The 18,912-nt window shown below is 40.5% G+C and overlaps 1 protein-coding gene across 2 annotated transcripts; it reads right to left on the minus strand.

Moving 5' to 3' along the window:
• Positions 1-591: 591 nt before the first annotated feature.
• TGDS (TDP-glucose 4,6-dehydratase) lies at positions 592-17,943 on the minus strand. 2 transcript variants are annotated; one of them, XM_053384572.1, is made up of 12 exons: positions 17,797-17,943; positions 16,362-16,428; positions 14,877-14,945; positions 14,456-14,546; positions 13,672-13,814; positions 11,796-11,894; positions 9,597-9,656; positions 9,005-9,048; positions 8,202-8,367; positions 6,380-6,438; positions 2,766-2,863; positions 592-971 (listed from the first exon to the last, which is right to left on the minus strand). In XM_053384572.1, exons 1-12 carry the CDS (start codon positions 17,883-17,885, stop codon positions 886-888), a joined length of 1,071 nt encoding a protein of 356 aa, XP_053240547.1. In that variant the 5' UTR covers positions 17,886-17,943; the 3' UTR covers positions 592-885. The 2 variants fall into 2 exon arrangements, with proteins under 2 accessions (XP_053240547.1, XP_053240548.1); XM_053384573.1 differs by lacking the exon at positions 9,597-9,656.
• Positions 17,944-18,912: the final 969 nt, after the last annotated feature.

The following is an 18,912-nucleotide window of genomic DNA, read 5'->3' on the forward strand; positions in this document are numbered from 1 at the left end:
TTAAGAATAGTAGTAAATCATGGGAGTTACCTGCCAGATTGCTCAGTGACAAAACAGATGCCAGCTGTTGCACTTTTCTACCTTTTGAATACACAGCTCCAGGTCTAGCTCAGAAAATGCACCACTGGGTATGTGTCCTACATTTAACGTAGTCTTACATTTTAATGTTGTTCACATAATTTCACATGTTCATAGAGTTAAAATACTTTTATGCAACAAGACAGACAAATTAAATTTGGAAGCACTGTATTTCTTCAAAATAAATTTGAAAGAAGCTATTAAAAATGACAAATATTTGGCATGAGGGCACTCTCAGGTTTCTATACTGTATTCTTGAGTTCAGGGAAGTCTTTGGTTGTCTACAAAGCTCAATTTCTGTAGAGCAATGAGAGACAGATTTCCTTCCCAGATCATTGAGGATACATGATATGACAGTATTTTAAAACAAGCACGTGGTCAAGCACAGACTTCTGGGACAGGAAGATACAACTACAAAAAGCATAAAATACTCCTGAACCAAAATCGGCTGCCTAGGTTGTAAAAAACTATAACCCTGTCAATACATCAATAAATAATTAAAATGCAAAACAGTTGTATTAAAAAGTGCATTATTTAATAAAAATTGCTCCAATTCAATTATTATTTTTATAGAAAAATATTAAAGCTTCAATATTGCACTGGAATGCTGATTAAAAGGCGTTAGCCCTTACAGCCCATACTGTAAAATTGTACTCCATTGTCTTTCTTCATATTATTGATAGTTGACATTCTATGAATACAATCCCATTTTGCTGCTTGAGTACAGTTTTTCAATAATGTGATGATCTTGAGGTAGAATGTTTTCCTTCATTATTATTTTTCTTCACAACTTTGCCGCAGACTAAATCATACCGATTCTTCAGCAACAGGAAAAGGCTCCAAAGCTTTCTCCGCATTCTTCCAGTTGTGGAAGTTTTCTTGATACCATTCAACTAGAAAAGGAAGATTTCAAAGCATGAATATGTAATAAGCAATCTTACAGTGCTATTCCATGCAGGCTCAAACACACAAAAGCATTAAGTGCAAAGGGTGACAGATTACAGGGTACTAGTTATAATCAAGACAGTGTATTTTTCAGTTTGAAGAAGGTTTCCATCTCTTGATTTTTTTGGCAGCACATTTCAAGGACTCAGGAACCAAAAGGCACAAATAAAAAGTTTTGGTTTATGATGGTTTAAATGTTGTTAACAGCAGAGTAACAATGCCAGACATTTAGGATTAAGCAGGGCATTTGATCGCCCCCAAAAGGAAGTCAATTTCATCTCACAGCATATACAGACTTGTTTCTCTGGCTGGAACCAGAGAAAGGTATGCAGAACTCGGCTCTCACAACAAGCCATCCCATCTTCCTCTACAGGCCCTTGTGCCTCTTGAGAAGCCACTCCCACTCCTCAAGGTCCACAGGGTTTTAGCACAAGTTGGTGAAACTCAGGCAATACTTGCACGAGCAGAGTTGGCTTTTGCTCACACACAGAAGGCCCTGAATTCCAGGTTAAGTAAAGGTAAAGGTACCCCTGCCCGTACGGGCCAGTCGTGTCCGACTCTGGGGTTGTGCGCCCATCTCGCTTAAGAGGCCGGGGGCCAGCGCTGTCCGAAGACACTTCCGGGTCACGTGGCCAACGTGACGAAGCTGCTCTGACGAGCCAGCGCAGCACACGGAAACGCCGTTTACCTTCCCGCTAGTAAGCGGTCCCTATTTATCTACTTGCACCCAGGGGTGCTTTCGAACTGCTAGGTTGGCAGGCGCTGGGACCGAGCAGCGGGAGCGCACCCCGCCACGGGGATTTGAACCGCCGACCTGACGATCGGCAAGTCCTAGGCGCTGAGGTTTTACCCACAGCGCCACCCACGTCCCTGAATTCCAGGTTAACTTGTGAACAAATATTTGTCTTATGGAAGTTTAAGTCGAGGTCTGCAGTCCTTTGCCAAGTTTCCAGAGCAGCCTAGGAACTTAAGCTAATGGTGGAAACCAGTGCTTTTTTTCTGGGCATACCCCTAAACATTTTGTAAATCTAAGTTTGGCCTCATTGAGAGGGAGTATTTCAATATGGGTAGGAAAATGAGAGTACCCTAAACATTTTTTTAGGAAAAAAAGCACTGGTGCAAACTACAGAAGTGAAATCCCTTCAACGGCAACCAAGCACACACCACGTCCAAACGTAAATGATGTATGTGAAAAGTGCTTATGTGATCTAGTCTAACAGTTGCCTGAATGTAGATAATTTTTATTCTCATATTTCTTACTGCTTCCCCCACCCCAACATACAGTGCCTACTCTCAAGCTCACAGAAGCAACATTTATTTCCTCTCTTACCATTACAGCCATACCTTGGAAGTCGAACGGAATCCATTCCGGAAGTCCGTTCAACTTCCAAAACGTTCAGAAAACAAAGCGCAGCTTCTGATTGGCTGCAGGAAGCTGCAGAAGCCTCCTTGGACGTTCGGCTTCCAAAGGAACATTCGAAAACCGGAACACTCCCGGGTTTCAATCGTTTGGGAGCTGATTTGTTTTGGAGCCAAGGCGTTTGGGATCCAAGGTATGACTGTATAAACAAACAAAAATACAATGGGCGGTTCAAAGACTTTACTTTAAAAATTCTAGCTTTAGCTAATTCAGTAAACAGCTTACTCTCCAAAGTAACCTATAAAAAAACAGGTTTTTTGAAAACAGTGCTTCCCTATTTTCCTTCCACTCTCATTCCAGATTTAGTATCAATGCTACATACTGGTTTTCTTTATTCCTTCATTCCAAGGCACTTTAGGTCTCCAGCCCAAGCTGTGCATTTTTCCAGAATTCATTGGATATCCCAAGTCATTCGTAGGCCTTTAAATAAATGAGAAGAGTGTTATTCCAATGGAAAACTCAAAGTTTCATACAGCATGTGTATTAATTACCTTCAAAGGACATTTAGTTCAGCACTTTATTCCTTTGGATTAATCTTTAGGCTGCCCTTCCTTCTCCTGTTAAACACGCATGATTTACACAGAATAGTCTATATTCACAAATATTACGCACTTGCAAGGCACCCAAATAATTTCCAATCTGTGAGTCAATTACTGCAATCACAGACCTGTGTGTGAGTAATCATAGCAAAGATCAGTCATGTGGGGCAGAAAAATATACTACCGCTAACCTCAAACATGGGAACTTTATTTAGAATATTATGGATGAATACCAATGAATCTGAGCAGTTGTAATTGCAATTTCAGGTGACTGTCCCTGGCAGGTGCATAGATATATTCATATACATTCTGATTATGAACACCTTTAGTTTAGTTTTAATTTATATAACCCATCACAATTCCAGTCACTAAATGGGGCGTGTGTAAATTAAAACCATGTGGAACACATAACACAAACATGCCAAATCAGATCCCAGTCAATTTATATTTTTTAAAAAAACAAATTAGAAAGGAGTATTATGAACATCCTTAAGCCTTAACACCAACAGCATTTTTCAGGAAATGTATCAAAACATTGAAATGGAGTTTTGAAAGCCCTTGCATATTCAAAACTCCATTTCAAAGTTTACTACGTTTCTGTCCCACTCTTTGTCCAAGGAGCTGTCATCGTATCCTAACAACTCTAGAAGGTTGCTTAGGCTGAAAGAGTCATAAGCTTCATTGTTGAGAAATGATTCAACCTCAGGTAAAAGGTAAAGGGCCCTGGACAGTTAAGTCCAGTCAAATGCAACTATGGGGTTGTGGCGCTCATCTCGCTTCAGGCCGAGGGAGCCAGCGTTTGTCCACAGACAGCTTTCTGGGTCATGTGGCCAGCGTGACTAAACTGCTTCTGGTACAACGGAACCAGAGCACAAGGAAACGCCGTTTACCTTCCCACCACAGCAGTACCTATTTATCTACTTGCACTGGCATGCTTTTGAACTGCTAGATTGGCAGGAGCTGGGACAGACCAAAGGAAGCTCATCCCGTCGTAGGGATTTGAACCGCCAACCTTCTGGTCTGCAAGCCCAAGAGATTCAGTGGTTTAGACCACAGCGCCACCTGCATCCCTTCAACCTCAAGTATTCTTGATTCAAGACTAATATTTTATCCATTACTCCACACTGACAACTTCTAATCTCTCATAAAAGAAAACCGCTCCTTCTACAACCCTAAATGTTTTAAGCGAGACCATGAATCACATAGATGCAGATGAAACGTTTTATTGGTACATGTACAGAAAATGAGATAGATAAGAACAAGTCACATTTAGGACTATTTCAGTAGCTGCATCTAGCAATAAACAGCATTCATCATACTTAGAGCAGACACTGAAATCAGTTAACTTAGGTCCATTGATTCAATCATTCTGCGTGAATTCAGATGTAGGGATTACTGTGTTAGTTTTTCTTATTATATATAACATTTCTTTCCTGATTTCAAAAGTTCCTTTCACACTGAAGTACCTGTTTCATTCTGGAGTGGTGGATTTTTGATCGATATACCACCATGTTACACTAAATTGATCAATATACCATGTTACACTAAACTGATATACCACCATGTTACACTAAATTTTAAATGGCAGGAAAGTAGTGCATGCTGGGATACCACCCAAAAATTTGTCACATGAAATTACAATGCCAGATTCCTGTGGTTTTCCAAGCTAAAAGAGTTGGATACAGAATTTATCTGTAAAGCAATTAATGCTAAATTCAACCAGATTTCCGTTGTGTGAAAGATCAAATGCAATGCAGAAAATAACAGGAAATGCCAGGAAGACCAAAAAATTGCCGTGTGACCGCAGACCCAATTGAATATCTCTTGTGATGTTTTTGGTTTTTCAAGAAGAAGCTTCATTATATGAAATCTTTAACTGAATTGCTTCAAGGAACTATAAAACAGAAATAAAATATCCCAGTAAAAATACTGGGTAGTTTGCCTCATTACTTTTATATCCAAATCCAAGCATAGGGTCTTTGTTTAACTGTAGCAATAAACTATAAGCTACTTTCAAATAGTTATAGCTACTTTCAAATAGTTAAAAGTCTCAAGCAAGTCACTTGATGGTTGGTAAAACATAAAAGCAGTGTCTACGCCAATATGAAATGCAGTGACTTGGCTTGCATGCAAAGCTACACCAAAGGTTTGTTCTGGGTTCACTGCTCATGGTAGTGTGTATTGGTCTAAACCACTGTGCCTCTTGGGCTTGCTGGTCAGAAGGTCGGTGGTTCGAATCCCCGCGACAGGATGAGCTCCCGTTGCTCTGTCCCAGCTCCTGCCAACCTAGCAGTTCAAAAGCACACCAGTACTAGTACACCCTTGTGCACATTAATTGAAACAAACAATGTTGTTTAGTGTACAAAACTCACATATACGTACATTAGTAACGGATAGGACCTCCGCTATTTTTAAGCAGCATTTGAACACGGTTTGGCATGGAGTCTACTAGTTTCGAACAGTCACTGCTGATTTTTGTATCCCTGTACCACACTTGAATCAGCGACTGAGTTTCTCCATAGTCATACAGTCTACAGCACGGAGGCGACTTTTGCATATAGCCCACAAATTCTCAATGGGATTTATGTCTGGGGAATTCCCTGGCCAATCAAGTACTGCTCTGTCATGAATTTCTTCACCACTTTTGATGTGTGACAGAGGGCAAGGTCCTGCTGCAATATCCCAGTACTGTCAGGATACCTCTTTTCCAGCTCTGGAATAACTCTCTTTGGTAGAACCTCAATATATTGTGGCAAGCGCATCATTCCTTCTATTGGCTGCAGGCTTCAGACACCACAATGATCAAGTGACTTTTCGTGTTTGTTTTGAGTACAGGATTACGAGTAAGACAGAAAACATGCTTTGTTTCAATTAATTTGCACAAGGGTGTAGATAAACAGGTACCACTGTGGCGGGAAGGCGTTTCTGTGCGCTCTGGCTTCCGTCACAGTGTCCCATTGCGCAAGAAGTGGTTTAGTCATGTTGGCCACATGACCCAGAAAGCTGTCTGTGAACAAAGGCCAGCTTCCTCGGCCTGAAAGCGAGATGAGCACCACAACCCCATAGTCACCTTTGACTGGACTTAACCGTCCAGGGGTCCTTTACTTTTTTACCTTGGGCACCCAGGACCAAACTCACCTTCCTATCCTGGAGCAGGAAAGGATTGTACAGCAAAGCTCCATGCTTGCCTCTCCATGCCACAGCCCAACCTACAAAGGGTGGGAGGTGGGGGGCAAAGGAGCTCAAAATTTGGCTTCACTGTAACATAAGGAAAACATTCTGTACCACTAAAGAAGAGGACACATAATATTACCCAAATTAAGATGGCATTGGAAATCCTGTGGGATATTTTACATGACAGGACAAAATATTTGTAACGAAATAAGAAATATCTTGCCTGTCTTTAACATAATCCATCCAATATTCTGTCTCTGCTTCAGAACTGGTATTTTTAATCTGTAAATCAGGAGGGAGGGGGGAGAACTATGTCAGCAGTGAGAGACTTAACATTTAACAAAATGTTTTTGATTTCTATTGCGTTGTAAGCACAACTACTTCTAATGAACAGATTTCCACAAACATTTCCATCCTCTGTTTTGTTTAAAATGTAGACGATTCCCAAGTGTTGCTAGCTGTATCTATAAAACTACTAAGGAAAACAAGAGACGTAAGTTGTGAGAAACACTCAAGTGGCCGTAAATAAATCTTACATTTAAGATGCTAAGTGCTAGCTAGTCGGCCAAAATCAAAGGTGTTTATCTTTTGGTGTATGTGACTAACATGGTTACTAAATATATTCTGAGCCATGCAATATTGACCGTAATATAAGAGCATGAAGCCATGCAGATAAGCGATGAGGATTTGCCCTAGTAGTTTGTATGGAACTACCTTGCATCACTTAAAGAAAAAGAAGAACTGGCGCATTCTTATATAATTGGTGATACCTGAAAGTGTCAGGAAGGGAGACTCTAATGGAATTAATGGGTACATCCATAAACACAACATTTCAGTGAGGAGTCCACCATAGGAAGTCTGCTGTAATTGGGCAAGCCACATTCTTCCCTGGTTTGAACTTGGGGGGGACGGGACGACAAGGATTGGTTTGAGCAGAAAATGGATTGAGGGCTGTCACACAAAAGGCGGAACAAGCTTGTTCTCTCCTACTCTAGCGGGTAACACCTGAACCAATGGCTTCAAGTTACAAGGAGATTCTGGCTAAACATCAGAAAGAACTTCCTGACGTTAAGAGCTCTTCGACAATGGAACGGCTTCTCGTGGAAAGGGGTTGACCCTTCTTCCTGGAAGGTTTTTAAGCAGAGGTTGGATGACCATCTGCCACGGATTATTTAGCTGAGATTCCTGCATAGCAGGGAGCTGAACTAGATGACCCTCAGATCCCTTCCAACTGTACAACTCTATGATTCTACCCTATCAACCTTCCTCTATGAAAGCCTAACTGATTTCTCCAGCATCAATAATGAAGCCACTTTTCTTGTCATTGAAGTTTTCCAAGTGTTGTGGGAGGGGATTATTGGCTTGGTTTTGTTTTTATTACGTATTTTGTGTTCTCATTTTGCATTTTATGTTGTGAAACACTATAGGATCTTTGGATGAAGGGCAGCATACAAATTTAGTAACAGCAATAATAATAATAGTTACAGTGGTACCTCAGGTTAAGTACTTAATTCGTTCCGGAGGTCCGTTCTTAACCTGAAACTGTTCTTAACCTGAAGCACCACTTTAGCTAATGGGGCCTCCTGCTGCCACCGCACTGCCGGAGCACGATTTCTGTTCTCATCCTGAAGCAAAGTTCTTAACCTGAAGCACTATTTTTGGGTTAGCGGAGTCTGTAACCTGAAGTGTATGTAACCTGAAGCGTATGTAACCTGAGGTACCACTGTATAGGCAAAAAGAGGTTAAGTCAAATGTTTAAACATATAAGCATGCGAGTGCTAGAAAATAAACAAAAAAAAAACAAAAGCAGAGAGCCTTCCTGAAATATGATGGAAATGAATTTGTCAACACAGGATCAAAGGCAGAGCAAACAGACCCCACTGGTTAGTAAAATAAAACTTTGCACATGCCCCCCCATTTCCAAATGTATCTGCACACACACATCTTTCAGAGTCATTTACTGAAATGTATCAATAGAGTTCATTTGTCCTAGTCAGTATTTATTGCTACTAAGCCACCAATTTCCAACACTGTTTATTACTCACTAGATGGATTAATTCCTTTGCAAGTTGTGCAATCGACATCTCAAAGCTGGTCCCAATGTTGTAGATTTCCCCTGGCTGCCCCTTCTTCATAACAGTAAGAAATGCTTCGGCTACGTCACTGGCATAAAGAAAATTTCTTCTCTGAAGTCCTGAGCCATGAATACAGCTACAAGCAAGTAAGACAGTGCATACATTTAGCATTGCTTTCAAACGCTATTCTAACATTCCAGCCAGGTTTGCAAAATTATAAACTGCTTACAAAGGGCAAAGTATGTGATAACAAAACACAACCTCCATTCATGCTAATTCTTCACCATGGCAATAAACCTGGTGGCACGCATAGCAAGTTACAAAGAATTACGGGAAAGTGGCTATTGCACTGCACCCTGTGTCAGACTTTGCACTACAGAGTGTCCTAGCAGTGTTAAAACATATAAAAGGTGCAAATCCATGTCAATGAGAAACTACAAGACCAAGAAAACAAATCTTCTTTACCCCATCATTATACATTCTCTTCAGCCAAGCTTTTAAATGAGCGAAAAGCATGAAACAGTGACTCTGCTATGTCCATCTATGACCTCTTGTGGTGGGACAGAGTATTAGGAAACCTATTGCTGTTGATTAAAAGCAGTTGTGTATGCAGGTTTTGTCCCAGGGCACTGCGGTCTCAAAATGTGACCCATTTTACTGTCCAGACTGATTTTAGAACGGGTTGTTCAATTTCAAGGGTATGTCACTGATTTAGCTTGCCATACACTTATAACAGAAGGGGCAGGGGGACCGAATATGACTGTGATACATACCATTTTCTGTTCTGCTGCAAGCGAGAAATGAACTTTGGAATAACCTGAGAAACATTAAAAATAGGCAGCAATTGTTAATCCAGGCTACTTAAAGAGAATGATAAACCTTTCAGCTTTTCTGAAATATTTGTGTGAGAACATATTTAATTCTAGCAACGGACAGTAATAAAGACCACTAATCACTTGTAGCAGTGCCTTCTTTTTTCTTTTTTTAAAGGGAAGGGGCTGAAACCACAACTTGCTCCATCTGCTAAACAGCCAATTAAAAGCCAAAATGTTTTCAATTATGGCTTCTGCACACACAATTTTGGCTGCTGGATCGGAGAGGTGAACTGGATGGGTAGCACTTGCTACATGCATGGTTCCTCACCCAGCTGGGATTTAATATTTGCATGGAAGCCTATTTTCACATGCTAGAATCCCTAGCTAGATGAATGGCCAACTCTTAATATTTAACGGCATGCACATTAATTAAGCAATAATTCTACAGAAGAGAGACCACGTAATAAATGCTTGGCAAAGTACTGTGACTTGTTAACTGAGGGCTCACAAAGGGTTTGTTTGATAAAAGAAATGCCTTCATCTCACTTACTTTTTCTGGAAACTGATGGGGTCCATAAACATTGCTGCTCCGCGTGATAACCACTGGAAACTTTAAAGGATATACTATGAGTGTGCCAGTACAAATTCAAGGCGAACAGCCATGAAAAAGTTTGCGGTGGCTTAGATCCTAACTCAGGTTCTGCTGGTGGGGGGGCATCTCCCCTTCCTCCCACCACCCAGCTGATTTCCCCCTGTGAAACCTGCTCTAAGGTGTTGGTATATCCTCCCAAGCAGCATGAGAAGCATGTGAGGGGAGAGACTTCATCAGGCAAGGCCTTCTTCCATCTGCCTTGCCCCACCCACAAGTCTCTGCTAATCAATTTGTATTGTATTATTTTATGCACTGTGATTTGCCATTGTTTTACTGAATATAGTTTAGAAATTATTTATTGTAATTGTTAAGAGTGGATTTCTGTTTAATTTTTTATATGCTGATATTTAATATTATTCTATACTGTTTTAAGGACGCGGGTGGCGCTGTGGGTTAAACCACAGAATCAGAAGGTCAGCGGTTCGAATACCCACGAAGGGGTGAGCTCCCATTGCTCGGTCCCTGCTCCTGCCAACCTAGCAGTTCGAAAACACGTCAAAGTGCAAGTAGATAAATAGGTACCACTCTGGCGGGAAGGTAAACGGCGCTTCCATGCGCTGCTCTGGTTCACCAGAAGCGGCTTAGTCATGCTGGCCACATGACCCAGAAGCTGTACGCCGGCTCCCTTGGCCAATAAAGCGAGATGAGCACCGCAACCTCAGTCGGCCACGACTGGACCTAACGGTCAGGGGTACCTTTACCTTTATGCTATTCTAATGGATTGTTGACTATTACTTTATTTGATATAAGTTCTTTATTTTAAAGGTATGTTTTATTATCACATTTTTGAATTGGATTAGATTGTTGTAAGGTGTACATTCTTTGTTTCTTCAGCTTGTAAACCGCCTTGGGTATTGTAAAGTAGAAAGATGGTATACAAATTAAAAGTGAAGTGAAGTGAAAAAATCATGTCCTAGCCTCACAGTTCCCTCTGCAAATAAAACAAGGCCGCCTGCTTGCAGGGGACTAGTAAAGATACAAACCAATGCCTTATTCCACAAACAGAAGAAGCAGTAAGTGGTGCACTTTTCACAGTTCTGAAGAGTATCAGCTAAGATCAAAATAATACACTTTTAGGATAGGACTTTGGGCCCAATTGCATGTTGTACAATGTCAAGCCTGGGCTTATCACCACGTACACAAACTAAAAAAACCTTGCTCCTTGACAAGCATACCTATACAGTGGTACCTCGGGTTAAGTACTTAATTCATTCCGGAGGTCCATACTTAACCTGAAACTGTTCTTAACCTGAAGCACCACTTTAGCTAATGGGGTCTCCTGCTGCCGCTACGCCGCCGGAGCATAATTTCTGTTCTCATCCTGAAGCAAAGTTCTTAACCTGAAGCACTATTTCTGGGTTAGCGGAGTTTGTAACCTGAAGCGTATGTAACCCGAGGTACCACTGTATATCGTGCCACGTGGCTAACAGGCCCAGCAAGAGTAATCAGTGGTGTTCTATTTTAAGGTATTTCTTGCTTCCAATATGGAGAAGCAGAAAGGGGACTCTGGGACATGCTTCACTTCTCTTAAAGGCTGGGCTTTGGAGTCAGAGGCTAAACAGATATTCTCGAAAGAAGGAAAAGCCAAACGTTATCAGGAAATTGATACCTGTGGTGCAGCATTTCACAGAAAACCGCAAACAAGCATAGCAAGTTTAGCAGGTTACATATCAAGTTTTTAAATGTTCGTTTTTTGTTGTATATAAGCCCACAGCAAAGCTATAAGTGCCATATTTTATACTGGAAATCTACTACGTATTTTAAAACTCACTAGTACCAGCATAGCAGGGGTAGCCAATATTGTGTGCTCCAGTCCTACAGCTCCCATCAGCCCTAGCCAGCATGGCCAACGGTGAGGAATGATGTGAGTTGTAGTCCCATCGTATCTGGAGGACACAATATTGGCTAGCCCATTGAACATAATGCAATTGACTTCTGACTAAACGTATATAGTTTGTGGCGGTAACGTCTTTAACCTCAGTGTGGGTTCTTGTGCATTTCTTCTGTGTCCAAAACATCTTTGGGCATATGGATCATATTCAGAAATCAAAATAATTAATAATAGTAGCTAAAATATCAAGTTTCATTTCTACTTACCTGGTATCTTTCCCAATATGACTGGACAATGCATTCAGCCGCCGCCTTAGAAGCTGCATAAGGATTTGACGGTTTTTTAGATGAGGATTCATCAAATTCCTAGAACAATTTTTTTACAGGCCAGACATTCAAAGTCTTAAAAAGAATTTATATTGATTTACAAGCCAGCTTAAAATGACTCTTGCTAATGGCCCGATTCTCACATAATGCTAAACTATGGCTTATTTAACAAACCTCAAATTAACCATGAGCTGTCTGATAAAGCGGCAAAGAACAGCTTGTTCCTCCACTGTTTGGGATTTTTTTAACACAGGCCTTGTGTCTTTGTAGCTTAGTGAGCATCTGGGGTTAAGCAACCGAACAAACTATGGTTAAGGAAGGGTACTAGACTCACACATTAAGAGCAAGTCATAGGTAAAACAAAGCAGGGTTTGTAAGCCAACAACAAATCACAACTTTATATTCTGGTTTCTTGGTAATAAATAAACCACTGTTATGTCATTTGCCAGTGTTTTCAGGAAACAGTAATTCATTGCTTAAATAGTCTACAAACCAGACTAGTGACTGAGGATAAGCTCGAAACTAGAAACATTAAGTTACTAATGTAGCAATAATTCATAGAAACGTTCAGTTTGGCTAATGGTTGCACAATACTAAATTCTACATTTATAGACCAACAGTAACGTTTAAGATAGTTGTGAAATTGCATGCAAATTGTTACTTTAGACACCTTTCCCTTTTTTTTTGTTTGAGTTAACACAAATAAGCAGTGCAATCTTGCCAAAAACATGTAATAAATTAAAAAAACACCACCACCACTTCAGAATAAACACAAAATGCTATATATGGAGTGAAAAAATGTAAGAGGTTTTTCTCATTGCTAATAAATTAAAAAAATAAAAGAATTAAAAAATAGTCTAGTAGCACCTTAGAGACCAGCTAAGATTGTTCTAGGTATAAGCTTTCGTGTGCATGAAGAGTATCTGAAGAAGTGTGCATGCACACGAAAGCTCATACCTAGAACAAACTTAGTTGGTCTCTAAGGTGCTACTAGACTATTGCTTAATTTTTTTTAAAAAAAAATTTTAATTTTTTATTTATTTATTTTGACTGCGTCAGACCAACAAGGCTACCTACCTGAATCTTTCTCATTGCTAGTTATCTAACATTATACCTAAATAATACTTCCATTCTCTAATTAGCAGTAGTGCTAAGAAAAATCTACCCCCAGCTAAGCACATAAGGATAAAATACTAACCCACTTACCTAGAAGTAAGCTCTGATGAATTCAACAGGGCTTACTTCTGAGTAGATGTTGGTTAGGATTGTGCTGCAAGATACCCCAGAGGGCCTGATCCTTTTCCTAGCAGATGCAGCTGAAATCATGGGGAAAGGGAGAGTGATCCTGTCTACCTATATAGTATAAGGAAACCACCCTGCCCAAAGCGTTCTCCTAAATTCAACTCTGACTACCTTTACCAGGAATTAATATTTTACTCTTGCTCTGTTACAAGCGAGGTTTCATGTTCCATCCTCTTACTGAAAATAAAGTATTTACTTGCAAAAAAGCTTTAGGTCAAATTTGTACCAGCACATTCCTTCTGTGTAAGACTATCATTATCTTTTGATTATTTTCAAGTGGCCGAACATTGGTGTAAATGTAAAACAATATGCTTACTAAGCTGGAAACAAGAGAGGCTCAGTTCCTAATGTTTGTCTATTTTTATTGGTTGGTCATGGGAAGTAAAGTGGTGCTAGTTAAACAAAGGTAACAGTCTCCACTTACTGGTCATTACAAGATCATGCCCTGTTTAATTCACCCAAGAGACAAACATGAAGGTAAGAGATGTAAGAAACTCATTTAATTCAAGCTCACCTTGTTGTAGCTTCCCCCATAAACTTCATCAGTACTGACATATATGAACTTCTCCACATTAGCCTCATAAGCAGCACCGACCAGAATGCAAGTTCCATAAACGTTGACATAGTTGAATTCAAGCTTATGCCAGAAAGAAAGATCTAAGTTTTGAGACAAAATAATAAAGAGAAATGTACGTCAAACTTGGTACCAAAAAAAGCCTGAAGGCCATGATCTCTGGGGGACCTTCAGACCTACAACATGAACTCAAGTAAAAGAAAAAATGTTGTCTTCATATGCAGTAGAACAAAACTACTCTAAAGAGAGAAATCCTACACACAATAAGCTGGTATAAAGCAAGCCAGTGTAAATTAAGCCATGATAAAGTTCCATCCAACCCAAACTTCACTCAGCAGCAGAGCTACTGCAGGCTGATCCCTACGGGGCCTAATAATAACAACAATAATAATTTTATTATTTATACCCCACCCATCTGGCTGCGTTTCCCCAGCCACTCTGAGCAGCTCCTATTAAAGACATTAATCAGGTCCATGGGCCAGATGTTCTGTGCCACTCACAGAAGCAGCATAGTTATCACCTGACGTCAAAAGTTTAAGCAATGATGAATCAAGGGACACAATGGCAAAACATAGCAATCTACACACATTGTCACCAGGAGGTACAGCAAGATAGGTGTCCAGCTATGTTAGCAGTGCCAGCATAAACAGTATCCTCTGCCCCTCGCGCAAAAACTGGAAGCTACTACTAATAGTAGATTATTGTAGTGACATGCAATGCTCACCTACATGTGTTTGAGCTGCAAAATGTAGCACTATATCAAATTTCTCAGCCTCAAATAATTCTTTTACAAAATTGGGTTCACAGATATCCCCCTATAAAAGATGAAAAGTATAAAATTAGTAGTCAACATCAGCTTTGGTTATGTATGCCCAAAACTCTTCAACTACACCAAATTTTACACCTGTTGCAGAAAGTTTAATATTTTCACTTCACAAAGCTCTGTGGAGTGATGCTCCAGTCAGTTCTAACTTCAGTGTACACAGTGAAATACTCAGTAACAAAGAAAAGAAAAAGCTTCCAGTTCCATGTCAGTTAACAAGACTTACACTCAGGTAAGTCTGTACAGGATTGCAGCCTTCATACTGTAGATGGTTTTTAAAATAACAATGAAGTACCCCCCCCAAAAAAAAGGTCTAGTTTACCTGGATAAACTTGTAGTTCTGTCTCTCAGAAACTCTCTCAAGATTTTTTAAGCTTGCACAATAGTCCAGCTTAACAGCAAAAAAAGAAAATAACAGATAAGCTTTACTTCTAGAGTCAAACCTCTGCTCCTCCATTTTTTCTCATAGCATTCTCTTCCAACCCACCTTCTCTGTATCTTGGGACTCATACAAATCAACCCTTTTAATTAAACTCAGGTGTGTCTTGGTACGATATAAATGAAAATCATCACATCCTCATTTCAATTACAAAAATAATGTCAAGAAAATGAATTCTTAAGAGAGAGAGAAAGTATAATGAAAGCAAAGATGTGTTTAATGACAACTCCTTGGCCTGCAGAGTTAATATCTGAAGGAGATATAGAGACTGTATTTTCATTATAAACACTTCCAAGGAAGAGTTTAATTTTTTATCTACATGAATAAATGTGCAAGACACACAGAACTGGTCAATGAGAAGACCAAAAGCCAGGATTACAAAAAGAAACAGTGTGGAAGTCAGTAACAGCAAGCTGTGAAGGATGATAAGTTTTTTTCCTCTTCATTAATGACAATGCACTGAACTTCATCTTTTAGAATCTGCTACCGGGTGTAATATGTATCATATGAAGAAACCTTAAGTGGTATCTCTAATCTATACTCTGAGTGATCCTTCAATTTATATAAGAACAAGGAGGTATATTGAGGTTTGAATGAATATTTTTATTATAGCAACAAAGCAACTGCTGAACAGGGTTTGAATCTAGTGTAACCTTAAAGTAAAGGTAAAGGTAGCCCTGCCCGTACGGGCCAGTCGTGTCCGACCCTAGGGTTGTGCGCCCATCTCACTCTATAGGCCAGGGGGCCAGCGCCATCCGAAGACACTTCCGGGTCACGTGGCCAGCGTGACGAAGCTGCTCTGGTGAGCCAGCACCAGCGCAGCACACGGAAACACCGTTTACCTTCCCGCTATAAAGCGGTACCTATTTATCTACTTGCACTTAAGGTGCTTTCGAACTGCTAGGTGGGCAGGAGCTGGGACCGAAAGAGGGGAGCTCACCCCGCTGCGGGGATTCGAACCACCAACCATGCAATCAGCAAGCCCTAGGCACTGAGGTTTTACCCACAGCGCCACCCGCGTCCCGCAGGTGTAACCTTAGGCCACCTTAATTTACACTAGCTCACTTTACATCAGCTTCTTCTGCATGGGATTTTTCCCTTAGAGCATGGCTATTTGGATTAAAGTGGCATAGCTGCAAACATTCAAATCTCATTTACTGTTGTTTATCTCCAGAGCTAAGTAAATAGAGTATTCTTTAAGACACTGGCCTTCCGGATCAAAATTCACCATGGCAGCACATGCTTATGAGTTCCATGGTAATGGCTTACTTTAAGATCAAGACCTGAAATCTGGCATGCAGTCACTGATTGCCTGTCAAGTATATGTTGGTTTGCTAATTTATGTTTATTTAAGCAAAAGAGTCTTACCTTATCAAGATTAATAATCATATAGTTTGGATGCTTCTCTACAAGGGAAACCACTACATGAGATGCACTGCAGGTTTTGAGGAAAAAACAAAAAATCAACATATTTCAAATTCAAACTGCATTGATTTCGGATGCATTTCCAAAACAAGTACACACATGTACCATGCCACTCCCTTGTTTCTGCTGCTATGGTCAGATTGCTTTTTCTGTCACTAAGACTGGCGCACCGCAAAAGAGTCTTGTGGCAATGTCTCATGAACTGACTGTCAAGAAATCAGCCTGAACCGAGAAGCAAATCTCAGTGGAAAATATATTCACTTGTGGAGCTCTTAGAATATTTGTTTGTAAACTTTTTTCAGAAGAATCCAAAATATTGTTTTCTTTAAGAAGCAACTGTGGTTTTCTTTAAGAAACAAAAACATAAAAAGCTTCTAGCAAATAAGCAACTTACCTACCCACCTCCGAATAATTTGAACTTCCCACCCCTTTATTAGGGGCATCAAGAAATAAGTGACACCCTTTCCAGTCATACATAGTAGGATTTCTTTATTTTTAAAGCCATGTAAAACATGACATGGGCCTCATGAATAAATGTCAGTGCAGAAGAATAAGACACCTTTCTCTCTTTTCAAACCCATATTTTCTGAGAAGGTAAGCTTAAGGCCTTTAAGCCCTTGCCCCAAATTCACCCCAACCCAACCCAAACTTGTAAGCGGACACAAGCCCAATCACATATGGTAGGTAAAGAACGATCCTGCAGCTCACCAGGTAGAAGAATTATACTAAAGCTATTGCTTTCCTCTCTTTTTCTTAAGTAGCAAACACAAGCAAGTTCATTTGTTTTTTGTAAAGAACTTCAATGGAGAAGAAACATAAGACACCTTTCTCTCTTTCTAAGCCCATATTTTCTGAGAAGGAAAGCTTAGTAGGTAAAGAACTACCCTGCAGCTCACCAGGTAATTATACTAAAACCTATTGCCTTCCTCTCTTTTTTTTAAAGTAGCAAATACAGATAAGTTTTTTTTAAAAAAAAAGAACTTCAGTGGAGAAGCATAAGACACCTTTTTCTCTTTCCAAGCCCATATTTTCAGAGAAGGAAAGCTTAGTAGGTAAAGAACTACCCTGTAGCTCAGCAGGTAGAGGAGTTATACTAAAACCTATTTTTGCAAGCTTTTTTTTTTTAAGGAAGTGGTACTCCAGTTTTTTATGCAATCTAAATTTCGCAAGGCTGCTTGAAAGGCACGCTGGCAGAGAAAGCAGGCCAAGTTTTTGGTTTTTTAAAACACACACTCACACACAACCCTAGGCACCTTTACTCATGAGTAAGCCCACCCCATCCTATTCAATGCGCTTTTTGCTCCTTTCGCGAGGGCTTTCAGGAACCCTGAAAGCACCCCCCCCAAAAAAAAAACACCCAACCCAGGCAGGAATTTACATGAAGCCCGCGCCGCCGGTCACCAAAATCCTCTTGGCGAAGCCCGGGGGGAGCGGGGCAGCCTCGGACCCGGACAACCCCCCAGACATTCTCCCCACAGCTGGAGAGCCTTTCCTTCCTCCCTCTCTCTCTCCTCCTCCCCGTCGACGCGTCACTTCCGTCACGACTGCACACGTCACTTCCGCCTGCTACTGTCACCTACAGCGACCTTTGCACGTGCGCCTCTCGCTGCGTTCTGCAAACGTAGCTCAAGGGGGGCGGCGTCGCGGGCATGCGCAGTGGGGCGCTCCTCTCTTTTCAAAACTGGGCGTGATAAAATAAAGTTGCTTCCCCTCAAAAAAAGTATTCATTTTTTTCTGTTATGTGGCAGCGATGTGGTTTTTTTTCTCATGTCGTCGACCGCCTGGCACGGTGCAAAGGCGGCATGCGTTCCTCTTCAACCAGACTTTTGAATATCCTACATGTTATCCGTGGGAAAGGGGGGGAGTTTTAGTTTTGTTGTATTGCTTTAATTATTTACCTGCGTTTTACCCTGTGTTTTATTCTGTGAACCGCCTTTGGATCTCCCATTTAATCAGTGACTCCAGGTGGCTGGGATCCTATGTTCAATATATCCTCAAGTTGGCTGACTGGACATTATTACACAACCACGAAGGAAATATATGAAAAGGTCAACTCTGGCAAATTATTTACTCTAATGTGGAGTGTACGTTGCAGTGAGGTCTCCTGGCACCCTTTGCAAATCTTTTTAATTCTGAAACAAAGCAGGTTAGGCAAATAGGCTAGTGGGGTTGGTTTGACTCCCTATAGTTTCAAAATTCTACTGGAAAAACGGTTATGTCCCTGTGGAGATGGCAGTATTGAGTCAGTGGCTCATGTGCTTCTGGCTTGCACTCTTTGTAAAGATTTGAGGAATGAAGTTATTACACCATTGTTTTCTTTTAGCACTTTCTTTTAGCAGATAAAGATGATCAGGTGACAGCAAAAACTGAAAGGCTTTTAGCGGGAGCAGTTAGAATAAGATCTATTATTTGATTATTGATGTAAATCTGCAAAACGTATAGTTTTTACCTCTCTTCAGTACAATTTATTTTATTGCTATTGCTTAAAACAAAA

The sequence above is a fragment of the Podarcis raffonei genome, chromosome 4 (genome assembly GCF_027172205.1).
Source record: "Podarcis raffonei isolate rPodRaf1 chromosome 4, rPodRaf1.pri, whole genome shotgun sequence".
In the NCBI taxonomy this organism is placed as follows: Eukaryota; Metazoa; Chordata; class Lepidosauria; order Squamata; family Lacertidae; genus Podarcis; species Podarcis raffonei.

Excerpts from the sequence above, each read along its gene's own strand:
- TGDS (XM_053384572.1), bottom strand. The coding sequence starts at position 17,885 with ATGTCTGGGGGGTTGTCCGGGTCCGAGGCTGCCCCGCTCCCCCCGGGC. Across the intron at positions 11,895-13,671 it reads ATGGGGGAAGCTACAACAAG|GAATTTGATGAATCCTCATC; the intron begins GTGAGCTTGAAT and ends AAATTGTTCTAG. Across the intron at positions 2,864-6,379 it reads ATGGATTATGTTAAAGACAG|GCCTACGAATGACTTGGGAT; the intron begins GCAAGATATTTC and ends ATTTATTTAAAG.